This window comes from Castor canadensis, chromosome 14 (genome assembly GCF_047511655.1).
Source record: "Castor canadensis chromosome 14, mCasCan1.hap1v2, whole genome shotgun sequence".
NCBI lineage: Eukaryota > Metazoa > Chordata > Mammalia > Rodentia > Castoridae > Castor > Castor canadensis.
In genome coordinates, this window is record NC_133399.1 from 8214545 (window position 1) to 8229606 (window position 15062).

Here is a 15062-nt window from a genome sequence, read left to right on the forward strand (position 1 = left end):
CAACAAGCACAAACCACCACCTGCAGGCAAAAGCAAACAGCTGACGATGTTGAGTGTTACACAAATGCAGGAGTCTGGTCAGCACAGTGAAGAAAGAAGTCCCAATCACAAAGCCTTCTGTCCTGGGGCAGCACCAAGAGCAAGGAAACACCTGGCAGTGAACTTAGGGGAAGCTCACTTTCTCTAACCTACAAGGGGGCCACAAACCTCAAATTCCCACTCTGCCTCAAAATCATTACCACAACTGATCAGAAGAAACAGAACTCTTACTAAGCAAACTTTCCTGAACTTGCTCTCCTTCCTCCAGGCCTCTGATCGCTAACTACCCCCAGCCTGCGCCAGCACTCTGCCTTATGTCACCCTAAGGACAGGTGGCCTCAGGGACACGTCCCCTGGCCCAGGAGCTGCTGCTGCCCCTCCATCGCTCTCCTCTCTCCTGTCTGCTGCTTCCTAGAAAGCACAGCCTGCTGGCCTCGCCCTTGAGACCCGGCCACCTTGCACTTAGGGCTGTCCCTCCTCTGCAGCAAGGTGGGTCCTGCCTCCATTCTCAGTCCTTCTTGAGTCGCTGGCTAGTAGCACTGCTGTCAGAAGGGGCCACGCGTCTCCCCTTCCACTGAACCCCAAGCCCACGCGCGTGCACCGCCTTCCAGTGCGATGGGCGACGTGGGGACACGGGAAGTCCAGGGACTTGTTGCCAGCGCTAAGCAGCGCGGGCCTGAGGGACCTGGTCCTGCATGTGAGACGCCGCTTCGCCACACCGGGAAAATGCAGGGCACTCAGGTCTTCACCGAGGGGACGGGGACCCCACGGCCACTCGGGAGCCTCCCGCCACCTCCGCCGGCACCGCGCTGTGGGGAGACGCGGGGCTGCGGGCGCGGAGGGACAGGGGGCTCCGGCGGGGACCCAAGTCGCCGCACGGGGACAGGACAGGACGCCGGCCACAGCTGCGGCCATAGGGCACACAGCGGGGCGGCGCCAGCGGCGGACTCTGCCGCACACTCCAGATCTGACGCTGGGAGCCCGGATCCCGCCGGCTCCCACAGCCCCCCTCTCCCCGCCTCCGAACACTCACCATTTCCAGCTTCGGGGACGTCCTGGCGTCTTCCAGCGGCCCTTGGGCCCACAGCAGGTCACAAAGCGCGGACCCGAACCCGGAAGTTCCTCTCGCCGGAGGCGGGCACCAAACATGGCGGCGCCCCCCCCCACCGCGCTTCCCGCCGGCCATTCTGATTGGACGGCTCGCAGAGCCCCGCCCAGAGACTCTGATTAGCCAGGGATGCAGGACCCGCCCCTCCTTCATGACTGACAGCACGTGCGATTCTCCGTTTCAAGCACAGCAGGAAAACACTACGCAGCCACAGCTCTCCCTGCACAGGCTTCCTCCTGGACGACCACCTGGGTCTCTCATTCCCACTGCTCTGAGCAGCTGGAGGCCACATGCAGGGAAGGAAGCACCACAGGGACCTCCTAGTCCTTCCTTTGCTGCTGCAAGAGGGACCTCAGCCTGGAGCCACAAGACTGTGGCCTCTGACCCCACTGCAGGTTATTCACTTGCTCTCCTCCAATGCTGAAGTTAACTGAGACAAATATGCTGAATCCAATTCTTGGAATATGAAGCCAGGAATGTCCCACATTCCTTCGGAATGTTTGTGTAACGTCCACAAGTAAAATTCTGACAAAATGGGTTTAAAAATAATTATTCACATGAGAATTCCAGTAAGGCAGCAAAGTGTTATTTTCATGTGAACTATGGGGAAAATGGCTACTCAAATGTCAACTGTCCCATGAGTGAAGCATTTCCTCTGCTTCAGATTCACTCACCTTGACACTGGTGTCCCCAGGTACACCAGTGTCACAAAGGTAATGTTGTGATTACCTTTTCTGATACTGTCTCTCCACCTCACACTCAATAGGGGTGACCTATCATCATTTCTTGTTGTTTCTTTGGCTTTTTGAGGCAGGGTCTTGATATATAGCTCAGGTGACCTGCAGCTCACTGTGTAGCCAAGGTTGAACTCAAACTCGTGCTCCTGTCTCCACCTACTGAGTGCTAGGATCACAGTCATTTCTATAGTTAAATAGTAAGCAACCTTGAAATACCTTTCACGTTTATAAAACCTAACTGGCCCTAGCTTGATCCTTCTGAGGTTCAATTACACCTCTTTATTTAAATTATCCATTTGAAGTGATCCTCAGGACAGATGGTGATATTGTGAGTCAGTAAGAGGACATTTTCTCTGCAGCTAAACAACATAGCCTGTCACAGAGAAACACATCAAATATTCCATGAGTGGGTGTTGTTCTAAGGTTTTCTGTGCAGTTCCTAACGCCTCTGTCATCTCTGCAGTGAAAAGACTGTCTTTGCTATCTAGTGTGAAGCCTACTGGCTGGAGACCCCTAGGTAGTTTCAGGATGGAGAATGGTGAGGTAGTCAGAAAGACCCAGGCCTGCTCAAGGATCGAACATTGACATTGTATTTATTTATTTATTTATTTATTTATTATTTATTTATTTATTGTTGGTACTGGGGTTGAACTCAGAGCTTGGTAGGAAGAGCTCTATCTCCTGAGCCACCCCTCAAGCCTCATTTACAACTTATTTTTATCTGTAATTAGCAATATGGCTGGAATACTGAGCCCCTCCTGCAAGACTTCTGAGGTGGAACAGGGTGCTATAGACTGAGAGAATAAGTAAGAGTCAATGAGGGGGTAAGGGAAGGCAGGAGATGAGAGAGTCATAGAGGGGGTGGATTTGATCAAAGTGAAATATATGCAATTATGTAAAAATCAAAAGGACACCCCCTTGTACCATTAATATAATCTAAAAAAAAAAGTCTTCATTAAGTGCTACTTCTAGGAATACATTATTACAGCCTTCCAGATAAGTTCACAAAAGGTACAGTCCTTGTGATCTTTAGCAAGGGAACACTCACACCTGAATGATGTCACTTCCAGTGTGATAATGGAAAAACAAATTACATAAAAGTATGACAACACCAACAGGAAGTAAGATTTACATAAGGAAAATACACAATAACTTGTAAGCATATGAAATAAGGATTCTCATCATGAAAGTAAAAATTTGGCAAACTTGTAAAGTTGATCTAAATTATTATGATGATGGAATATTTACAGATACGCGCTCAGTAAATAAAAAAGATTTCAACTATTATGTAACTTGGCTACAGCAGTTAAGAAAGTCTTTCTAGTGCTCAATTTTAGTATATAATAACATTGGAATGATACAGAGAAGATTATTAAAATGCCCCTGCGCAAGGATGGCTAGCAAACTCATGAAAAATTCCACACAAGAAAACAACATCCTTCTGAAAGCTGGGATCTGGTGCTCACACCATCTAGTTACTCTGGAGGCTGCAATCCAGAAGATCACAGTTAGCAGTCACCCAGCAAAAAGTTCATGAGACGCTATCTCAACCAATAGCGAGGTGCAATGGCAAGCCTATAATCCCAAGCTAAGAAGGAGGGCTGAGATGGAGAGGGGAAAAAAATGTGCAAACTCCATCTCAAGGGAAAAAGGTGGCTCACATCTGTCATCCCAGCACAGAGAGAAGCATAACATGGGAGGACAACACTCCAGGCCAGCTTGGGCCAAAAGCAAGACCCTATCTTCAAAATAACCAGAATAAAAAGGGATGGAGGCCTGGCTCAACTGCTAGAGTGAGTGCCTTTCAAGCATGAAACCCTGAGTTCAAACACCAGCAGCTGCTTTAAAAAGAGTAAGAATAAATCCGTAGCTCAAGTGGTAGAGCACCTACTTAGCAAGTGGGAAGCTTTGAGTTGAAACCATAGTACCACAAAATAAAAACACCAAAAAACAAAAAAATTCTTTCTAAAACACATGTACAAAAACCATTTTTTTTTTTTTTTTTTTTTTTTTTGGTACTGGGGTTTGAACTCTGAGCTTCATGCTTGCCAGGCAGGAACTCTACCACTATGTATGAATATCTTGCTTGAAGAAAATACATCAAAAAGTAAAAACTGTAGAGGTTTGACTCAAGTGGTAGAGCCCCTGCTTTGTGAATGCTAAGCCCTGAGTTCAAACCTCAGACCCACCACAAAAAAAAAAAAAGGTAAAAAATATAAAATCCACTTTAAAAAAATCTCATTTGCTGGGTGCCGGTGGCTCATACCTGTAATCCCAGCTACCGAGGAGGCAGAGATCAGGAGGATCTTGGTTCAAAGTCAGCCCAGGCAAATAGTTGGCAAAATCCTGACTCAACAAAACCCCTGAGTTCAAGCTGCAGAACCACAAAAGAAAAAAAGGGTAAAAAGTTTTAAAACACATAAAAATTGTCTTATAGAACAGTGGAAATACACTTGAAATCACACAATCACCCAACATGACTCAAAATGAAAGGATCAAAGTTAAGTACCAGAGTAAACTAACACACTATTGCTTAAACAAACCTTAGAGAACTATGTCTTTATTTTCAGGAGTGAACATTAGAAATACATATCCACAGATCTACTTCAAGAGACCCATGGGTAAGCACAATATAACTTTAGAAGATTTCCTTCAGGTTGTGTGATTTGTGGAACATTCTGCATAAATTACTTAGTATCAAAAGTCACTCATATGATTCCACTACAGAAGGAATTTGGAAAGGAGGTTGAACTGACACCTTGCTTATCTTCTTCCCTATTCTGAAGGTTCATATGGTAATGACGCCTTTCCACACTCTAGACTAAGGAATTCCCATTCTCTGTCAATGAAATTTGCCAGTGTGGGTTCATTCAGATTTTCAAACCTGACTCAAACAAGACAAGCCTTTCCCACACTGCTCACATACAGAGAGATTCTCTCCACTGTAAATCTGAGGCAGGCTAGGACATACAAAAATGCCACAGAACTCCTCAGACCCCACATGTAACTTACCTTGGCACGTACCATGCTAAACTCCTTGCTCAGTCCAATGCTCTCCTCTCCTGTTATAAATTGTAAGATAAAAGCCTGTGGGTGCTTCTACCCCTCATCATCCCTCAGATAAAAATATGAATATTGATCACATGCTAGCCTGGGGACCACCCAACCCCCTCCCCACTCACTGATTATTGGTGATCAAAAACTGCTCAAGTTTTTCCCCTCCCACAGGTTAGCAGTGAAACAGAGCTCTCTCGCTCTCTCTCGCTCTCTCTCTCTCACTACTTTCAGCTTCCCTCTGGCCAGGCATGGCCTTTTGTACCTCACTTCCCTAACCTTTAATAAACTTTAACTGTCATCCTCACTACTTTGACAATCCTGCCCGGATGCATCCACCCAGGATGTAAGAATAAGGATGTCTTTACTTTCCCACACTGATTACAAACACAGCGCTTCCCTCCACAGTGAGTGTGTTCACGTCTTCGAAGCAAACTCACACGATTAAAGGCTTTTCCACATAGTTCACAAAAGTAGGGTCTCTCCCCAGGGTGCGTCCTTTCATGGCACAGAAGAAAACTGGGATAAGTAAAGACTTTCCCACAGTATTTACATACATTCTGCTTTTCTCCAGTGTGAGATCGTTTATGCTCCTCAAAGCATTTGGCATAGCTGAAAGTTCTCCCACATTCCAAACATTTATATAGCTCCTCTCCATATTCCAGGTGTTCATAATTTTTGTGTCCCATCTGAACACTGGTGGGCACATTTAGTGATGAATGACCCATGAGGACTTCTTTCACACAGTTTTACTCCAGTTTTCCTATTCACAATTATGTGTGGAACCCACTTGATGCCTTTTTTTTCACAAAGTGTTTTCAAGACTTGACATCTATAAAAAAAAATTGGAAGCACATTATTAAGGTTATTTATGAATTACTTACCAGGAGTATTGCTTGTTTTATGCACTGTAAATGTATTTGAGCATGCATGCACCACCACACCAGCTCCCTAAGTCACATTAAAATGCACTTGAGCATGCCTTCTTCAAAACCCTTAGAGCAACACTACTGGAGATTTTGAAGTACCTGCAAATACACAAGATATCCTGAAGATGGTCCCAGTCTAACCATGAAATTTCTTTATGTTTCACATATGCGTATACCCAAAATTCAAGAGTAATTTCATACATTATCAGTAACTTGATGCATGGAACACAGTATCCGATATATTGAACGCTTCACTTGGGGGATGATGTCAGTGCTTCAGCTATTTTCCATACTAGAATATATCAGAATTTTGATTTCCCCATGACACACACTTGACCTATATGTATTGTTGGAGAAAACTGAGACTAAGTTAACTAGAATGAGGGCTCTTTTGTAGTTTCCCATCATTCACTAGTTCTGGAGGCTTATGGCTTTCACTTGTAAGGGAAAATTACCTTACATTTCTCCTGGAATTATCTGTAGTCATCTTCACTATTGGGGTCTTCCTGTTTTCTTCCTAAAATGTAGATTCAGAAAAGTCATTATGGAACATATCATTTAGAGGAAATACTAGATTATAGGTTTTTATAAAACAATGCAACCATGCCTGGATGGTAACCCTATTAGCCCTTCTATATTCCACATCACTGATCAGCACTGATGAGCATGAAACTCTGGTTCTGTCATTCACTAAGTTAGGGAATGATGTCATCCCTACCTACAGCAGCCAGGCTCGTGAAGATTTCCAGCATCACATCTTTGTAGAGCTTCTTTTGAGAAGAATCCACCAGAGCCCATTCCTCCAAGGTGAAGTTCACAGCCAGAACCTCAAAGGTCACAGACTCCTAAAACATCCCACATGCATTTCCAGGAGGAAAGGAGAGAAAACAATGGAGAAATTAGAAGTTCAAATGTGTTCCCTACATGTTCAGGCCATGTCCTAATCATCACGCTCCTAACTCTCCAACAACATGCAGCAATTCTCATGCTAAATACAAACTATTTGGTAAAGCAAGAACAGAACAGGAATCACTCACTGTGGTGCTGCATATCCCAATTTCACTTTGGACGCACAGGACCTGGTGCACCTCTCATCACAAAGTCCTACTAGTGAGTTTGCAGGAGGGCTAACACTAGTTATCTGGAGACTGCATGTTTTTAGATATGCTTGAGACCCAAGTTCAACTTTAGCTGGGATCTAGGAAGTGCTGTCAGGAAGGTCATCACCACTAACTATAAAGAGGGCTCAGGGCTCCTGAACAATCATGCCAACAATATGAACTCTGATGTCCTTCTGAAAGCTTCTAACATGCTCATCACAGAGGGCCCACCTAGTCAGCCCAGAAAATACCATCTGCACGCTGAATCACAATTGAGCTTGGGAAACTGAGCACATGGTCTGTGAGTAAACTGAGACAACTCACAAAAGCTTGTGTCTGGCTTCTCTTTGACCAATGTTACACACTGAGAAAGACTTATGGATAATTCACTATGCTAAGGGAAAAACATCATGGTTTATATTAGAGAATGTCAACAATGAAAGAAGGGGAGAAAAACACATTTGCTCTTAGAAACCACTCAATGCCATCCCCACACCTATCTATAAAATTTTATCACCCCCAAATTAGATCTTTGACTATGCAATCTAAAACCACTTTACCTAATCAGGTATGGATAATATATGTCCAACAATGTTAAAAATCTATGGAACAAGTCACCTGCTGGCAGCTTATGCCTGCAATCCTAGCTATTTCGGGGACTGAGATCAGGAGGGCTATAGTTTGAGGCCAGTCAGGATAAACAGTTCATGAGGCCCTAGCTTTGGAAATCAACTGGAGGTGTGGCACAAGTGGTAGAGCACCTACTTTGTAAACACTGAAGCACTGAATTCCAATCCCAGTCCCACAAAACAAAAAAATCTGGGGAAAAAAATCCATGATAGAAATCCCGTGTTGGGATCTGAATGTCCTCCCAGTGTGTTGAAGACTTTGTCTCCAAAGCAGCAATGTTCTGAAGTGGGGTTTTGGGGAAGTGATTGGATCATGAGGACTCTGATCTTATCAATAGATTAATCCATTGGTGATTCATAAATGAATGCATTACTAGGAGGGGCTGTAACGTGTAGCAGGTGTGGCCTAGGTGGGGGAAGCAAGCCACAGTGACATGGACTTAAGGATTTATCTTGTTCCAAACTCTTTGGGCTCTTTTATTTCCCAACTGCCATGAGGTAAGCAGCCTCCTCCAACACTACCTCACCACAGGCCTAAAGCAACAGAACCAGCAGACCATGGGTTGCAAGCCATAAGTTGTTTTTCTCAGGTGTTTTATCACAGCAATGGCAAGCTGGCTAAGACTCTCCCACTATACAAGACACTGTGAACAGAGAGATTAGGACACAGACCTTGGGAAAGCAAAGCAGTAAGCACTGGGCCCACAAGTTACTGAAAAGTGGTTCATGGCAGACCAGGCACAGTACAACAGTGGCAGAAATCACAACCTTACACCTAAGACAAGGACAAAGTAGCATTTACTTAGAAACATGCATCATATTCCCTGTAACTCATGGGAAAAGAGAAAAATAAAGCCTGAATACTGTGAGAAGCCACAGTCAAACCTCTTGCATGTAAAAATACAAATTTTTCTCTTAATAAGAAATGGGTCAGGGCTAACAGAATGGCTCAAGTGGTAGAGCACTTGCCTAGCAAAGGGTGAGGCCCTTTGCTAGTTCTTTTTAGTACCACCAAAAAAGAAAAAAAGGAAAGAAATGGGCAAAAACATTCAAATCTATCCATCATAAAGGCCTTTACTGAGAGGTTATGAGATGGAAGCACTATCTGCTTTATCTCTCTTTCTCTCTCTCTCTCTATCTATCTATCTATGTGAAGAAAGCATAATGAAACCCACCAAACACTCTTTGAAAGGGGGGAAAGCGGGAGAAGGGTGATGGAAGTAAAATGGGAGGGGTGAACTTGTCCGCTATACTCATGTACAGGATTTTCCCAATGAAATCCCCTCCAGTTGTTAATGTATGATAACTGAAACATAAAATGAAAATGTTAAGACATCCTCTGGGTTGTGAAGTGATGCACAACTCACAATACACAGTGAGTTGTGTATTTTTTCTCAGAGTTCGGGGTCTGGACACCCACCAGAATGAAGGTCAGCAAGTCACTTGGTCCTACAAGTCTATCCAACACAGAAGTGGGTGGTGCAGTTGTTCTCCACATCCTCACAGCATTCCAAGGATCCCCTAAGTGTTTGAAACTTGTCACATCCCTGGGCACAGTTTCAAAAAGTCACAGCAACATATGCCTGCCAGGTATGTGCCACATTCTGGGGAAACATGGTCAGGAGAAAGGGTTGCTGTGGTTCAGCAAATGCCACAGCCAGGTGTGCAGTCTAAAAGCCTCCAGAGAGAAAATACCCTGGCGTGGTCAATATTCCCTTGACATGGTCAATGAGATGGTCTCTTAGACTCACAACCCCAGGTGGAATGAGAGGAATTCATTCCAGCTATAGCTACAACCCAGTCTCACTGGTACCCTGGTTGAGACCAGGTAGGACATAACCACTAAGAAATTTAAGGTCTTTTACCAAAACTGGATTAGCACAATCAGAATTGCTTTCAAGGAGTCAGTATCAACTGAATAGAGATTTCCATACCCGCTGTAGTAGTAATTCAACAAGAAGAAATACAGTAAGGAGATAGATTTTGAGAGAGAACCAAACAGAACTCTTAGAAATGAAAAGCAAAATAAGTCATATAAAACTAAAACTGAAAGTCACAGAGCATTCTCCAATGGCTCACGCCTGTAATCCTAGCTACTCAAGAAGCAGAGATCAGAAGGATCATGGTTTGAAGTCAGCCTTGGGCAAAGAGTTCAGGAGACCCTATCTCAAAAAAAAAATTTTTAAATCACAAAAAAAGGGCTGATGGAGTGGCTCAAGTGGTAAGAGTGCCTGCCTAGCAAGCACGAGGCTCTGAGTTCAAACCCAGTACCAAAAAGAAGTAAAGAAAAACAACCAACACACATATACCTAGCTTAACATAAAAGAAGGCATACTAAAACAACACTGACGGTTTTACTGAAAGAAATAACCAATTAAGAAGTAGGTATTCAAGTCCACAGCAGGTAAGCAGGGAGGTAAGCTTGAATGGAGGATCAACTGATAGCTTCCACTCATATTTGCTGTTATTTGAACTTTACCAATCTATTGACCAAGAATTTTTCTCTAATGTCAAGATAACATGCTGTTCATTGGTAACCCAGAGACAGATGTGCTATTCTTCACAGCACTGAAAAGCACAGAAAAAGCCAGAGCTCTGAGAACATCCCAACAAATGAGGAAGAACCATGGCCCCAGCCTAAGACACCAGCATGTGAGGAACACAAGGAGGCAAAGAAAATACCTACAATACTTTGCTTGGAAATTCCTTTAATACTCACTTAATGGAAGTCCCAATGGGGAAAAACTAAAAAAAAAAAAAAAAAAGTCCTATGGGAGTGTTATGAAAAATCACACTAGGAGAGCTGACAGAGTGGCTCACGTGGTAGGGTGACTACCTAGCAAGCGTTGGGGCTCTGAGTTCAAGTTCCAGTACTACAAAAAAAAATTTTTAGATCACACAAGGAATGTAATGACTTGTAATGACAACTGGTGGAGTGGCACAAGTGATAGGCCTAGCAAGTTTGATGCCCTGAGTTCAAACCCAATACTGCCCAAATAAAAGAAGAAAAAAGAAATGACTGCCAAGACCTGGTTATGAATATGGTGAGTATACCATGGGTATTTATATTGTTATTATTATTAAATCTTACCAGAAACAACTTATTTATTCTTTTGTGAATATAAATTATCGTAAATACTTTACATAAGAAACCATATTTGGGAAAGAATATACTCATTGCTTTATGGTTTCTCTCCCTTGTAACATGACAAGGAGTTGGAATTCATAGACTGAGCAGAATGAAGAAAGCGGCACAAGTCATGAAATGATAAACCCAGACACCTGACAAAGAAAGGTCACAGTGCATGCTGGTCTTCCAGCAGCAGAGCAGGGCAGCAAGCCTGAGCAAGAAAACACAGATCTGGGAAGTGGACAAGCTGTAGACATCCTGCATAGCATGCAGACTGCTCTCGTCACCTACGGACATGAGGTTCTGATGTTCACGCTGAGAATATGTAATCCAAAACTGAGGACAGGAAAGGCTTGTTGATCACTTACCTGAGGGCTCAGGGAGACTGCAGCAGACCTCTCAAGCAGATAGTAAGTGTCTTGAGAGAGAAAGGAAAGAGCCAGGTCTGGGAGCTTTGTGGGGTATAATAAATAGGGATGCTATAGTGAGAATTCACTCCCAGGGGCAGAGGACTGGCTGGCCTGTTTCTTGCCAGCACCAATGGAGGGGTTCTCTAAGCTTTGGATCACCTTATCTTAGATTGAGACACTAGGGGAAGAAGAAATACTGAGGGTTAAGCACTGTGACCAAAAATGAAAAAAAGGAGTCACCTACTTCCAGTTTGCATTCCAACACAAAGACACAGAAGGGGACAGCCTCATCCATACAACAGAAGAAAAGCTAAGAAATTTGAAATCAGACTCAGAGAACTAAGGTCAAAGGCAAACTGGAGAAACACAGGGAGATGAGAGAAACCCATAAACAGAGCAAAGGTAAGAAAACCAAAAGGGTCCTTCAAGAATTGCTGAAGGAAGAGAGAAGACAAGGCTGAGAAATCAAATCTCCAAAGGGCCCAGTTTCACCAGGCCCTACACATTTGCCAGGTTTGTCTCCTTCCTTACTAAGCCCTCCTTCCTTCTCTGTCTTTTTTTCCTTTTCCTTGCAGTACTGGGGTTTGTTCTCAGGGCCTGGTACTTGCTAGGCAGCCACTCTACCACTTGATCCATGTCCCTACCCCAAATTTTTGAGTTTTATCTCAAAACCCTACAGGATTCTCCTATGAGAAAAAGCAGAGAAAAACCACAACCTTTTAGCAACAACAGGAGCAGGGGAAAGGATCTATTGTGAAAATTTGGGGTTTCTTATAAATTCTGTCTTGAAAAAAAATATTTCTCAGAAGGCAAACCAACTGGGGAGATTTTTACAATCAACCATTCAAGGGCAAAAGAAAAACCGCAGGTCTTGAGGAGCAAGCACAAGGCTGCTGGCTTAATCCCCATTACCACAATAAACAAACAAACAAACAAACAAACCCACTATACCCTCCCCCATTATCCTACCTCAACCAGGGAAAAGGGAAAAGTAGGAGAACACAATTTCCAAAGTTACCCCACCGGACTACTAAAATGTCCAGTTACTACAACAGTGAAAAGAAATCACAAGGAGTACACAAAAGAAAGAAATATGACTCATCAATGGGAAAAAATGGAGTGAAACCATTTCTGAGAAACTTCAGTCACTTCAAAGATCAAAGGGGTACAGGCAACCATGGTAAAAGAACTACAGGAAACCAGAAAGGAGATGTGAGTTAAAAAAAGATATTAATAAACAAACAGAAATGATCAAAACTACCATACACAAATTATGCCAGTTCAAAATTCAAGTCAAATGAACACATCACCACAAGTGTTCAATTGTGGATTGGAAAAAGCAGAACAAAGAATCAAGTGACATGAAGATAAAAAGATAACTGGAATTATGCAGGCTGAAAAAGAGAATGAAAACACAATGAGACTGACAGATGTGTCACATTATATGTGCACTGCATGAATTTCTGAGGTGAGTTCCCTACAGAAAAAAGAAGGAACTCACCAGGAACCAGTGGCTCACACCTGCAATCTAGGCTACTTGGGAGGTTGAGATCTGGAGGATCATGAGGCCAGTCCATGCAAACAGTTCACAAGTCCTCATCTCCAAAATAACCAGAGCAGGGCTGGTGGAGCAGCCCAAACAGCAAGCATGAGGACCTGAGTTCAAACTCCTGTGCATCCAAAAAAAAAACCACAAAATAACCAAAGCAAAAATGGACTAAAGGCCTGACTCAAGCAGTAGAGTGCCTGTTTTGCAAGTGCAAAGTGCTGAGTTCAAACCCCAGTTCCACAAAAATAAATTTAAAAAAAGAGAAAAAGAAAAGGGTCAAACAATTACGTGCAAACGTGGGAGTTGTTATAAGTTCGAGGCCATGTTGGTTGACACAGTGAACTGAGGCTTGCCTGGGCTATAATGGTGAGACCCTGCCTCAAATAGGAAAAAGGGAATAAAATGAACTCAAAGATTGTCCAGCTTTTGGTTTTCCAAACACTTGACTATTAAACACTACAAGGATGATAACAATTACACCAGAGGGCAACAAGTCTCTTATTCCACTCTAGCCCCAACAACATGTGCACATGGGTCACCTTCTCTCTCTTTTCTTGCTTTTGTGGTACTGGTAGAGGGGTTTGAACTCGGGGCTTTGTGCTTACTAGGCAGGCACTCTACCATTTGAACCATTCTGCAAGCTCTTTACGGTGTTGGTTATTACAGATAGAATCTCAAGAACTATATGCTGGGGTTTCTTCAAACCTCAAGTAGCTAGAATTACAACCATGAGCCCCTGCGCCTTGCACTTTTTCTTTTTGGAGATACTGGAGATGGAACTCAGGTCCTGGAAGTGGTATAAGTACCACATGGTCTTAAAAACATGCTATTTACACAGCAAAAACAGCAAGCAAGAGAGTAAGAGAAACAATTTCACATAACATGAAAGACTACATATGAAAAGTGCTCCTGGAAGAGGTAACCAACAATGGCAAGATATAATTACACAGAGACAGTATTTTAATGATAAATGGACAAAAAAAAAATAGATCATGCCAACCACTGGCAAAACACAAAGTAAGCACACACCCATGAAAGGCCAACTAAATTCATATACTATCAAAATTTCCTATTAACCTGGCACCAGTCGCTCACACCTGTAATCCTAGCAACTCAGGAGGCAGAGATCAGCAGGATCACGGTTCAAAGCCACCCTGGGCAAATAGTTAGCAAGACTCTATCTCTAAAAAACCCTTCACAAAAAAAGGGCTGGTGGAGTGGCTCAAGGTGAAGGCCCTGAGTTCAAACCCTAATACTGCAAAGCAAAAAAAAAAAAAAAAACAAAACAGACTCCAGTACAAAAAAATTTCCTACTAAATTGAAATTTATCCATAATATACATACCAGCTATTGTTTCCTACATAGTATAAAAATAGTTTTGAAGTGCCAGCACTTGAGAAAAAATCAAGAATAATACTTTCAATACAAAAGAAGAAACTTTAATACCTGAGCCAGTGGTCTATAATTCTGTCTACATGAGAGGCTGAGACCAGGAGGTTCCCAGTTTAAGGCCATCATGGGCAAATAATTTGAGACCATAGGTACAAAATGACCAGAGCAAAATGGACAGGAGACATGGCTGAAATGGTAGCGTGCTCGTGGCTCAATGCCCTGAGTTCAAACTCCAGTCCCACCAAAAGACCACAGGTTTACCTACAATCCAGTGTTCAACAGATTGAGACAAGAAACCAACATACAGGCACACCAAAGAAACTCAAAAACCCTTTTTAGCATAACTCTAATATTAATGCCAATATTAATTCATACAAAATTTAACAGGCAAAAGCAATAAAAACTCTGATTACTGAAAAAATAGATGACAAAGATATAAACAATATCCAAGCATGGAGCACCTGCACAAACAAAAACCCTCTGGATACAGAGCTAGATGTCGGGAAGATGCCAGCAATGACCAGGGCCTATTTATTCATGTGATTGGAGAGTTGAGGGACATCTGTATTCCTTCTTTTGGGGGGATACAGATTCCTTTTCTTGGAGGGGGAGGGAGAGAGGGGAGTGGTACTGAGATTTGAACTCAGAGCCTCACGTTTGCTAGGCAGGTGGTCTACCACTTGAGCCACTCCACCAGCCCTACATTGTGTTGGTTTTTCAAGATAGGGTCTCTCAAAGTATTTGCTTGGGCTGGCTTCAAACCAAGATCCTCCTGATCACTGCCTCCTGAGTAGCTACCATTATAGGTGAGAGCACTGGCAACAGGCTATCTGTGTTCTTTTTTTTTCAGTGCTGGGAACCAAACTCAGGTCTTACACTTGCCAGGCAAGTGCTCGTCCACTAACCTAATATGAGAGAAATGATCTGAAGAGTTCTTTTCTTTTTCAGACCTCATTATTTCATCCACTGAAGATCCAAGCTAGAA

General features: G+C 43.2%; 2 protein-coding genes and 1 non-coding gene across 8 annotated transcripts in view; 2 read left to right on the top strand and 1 right to left on the bottom strand.

The window, feature by feature from the left end:
* Window positions 1-15062, top strand: part of LOC109689049 (uncharacterized) — a 595734-nt gene that overhangs the window by 200365 nt on the left and 380307 nt on the right. The gene's annotated exons all lie outside the window — the stretch shown is intronic.
* Window positions 1-15062, bottom strand: part of LOC109675410 (uncharacterized) — a 51757-nt gene that overhangs the window by 35562 nt on the left and 1133 nt on the right. For 3 of the 6 annotated variants that reach the window (XR_012441068.1, XR_012441069.1, XR_012441067.1), the window contains exons 2-4: window positions 6586-6712; window positions 6323-6384; window positions 1073-5770 (exon numbers count right to left, since the gene is read on the bottom strand). Coding sequence is in view for 1 of the 6 variants with exons in the window: in XM_074053389.1 (XP_073909490.1) it covers window positions 1073-1225 (153 nt within the window). In the remaining 5 variants the exon portion in view is untranslated. Of the gene's footprint in view, window positions 1-1072; window positions 5771-6322; window positions 6385-6585; window positions 6713-15062 lie in introns of those variants that run through there. The other 3 variants (XM_074053389.1, XM_074053390.1, XM_074053391.1) reach the window with 3 other exon arrangements.
* On the top strand, window positions 3204-3312 carry LOC141417054 (U6 spliceosomal RNA). Its single transcript, XR_012441683.1, has one exon. It is a non-coding gene; the product is annotated as a U6 spliceosomal RNA (small nuclear RNA).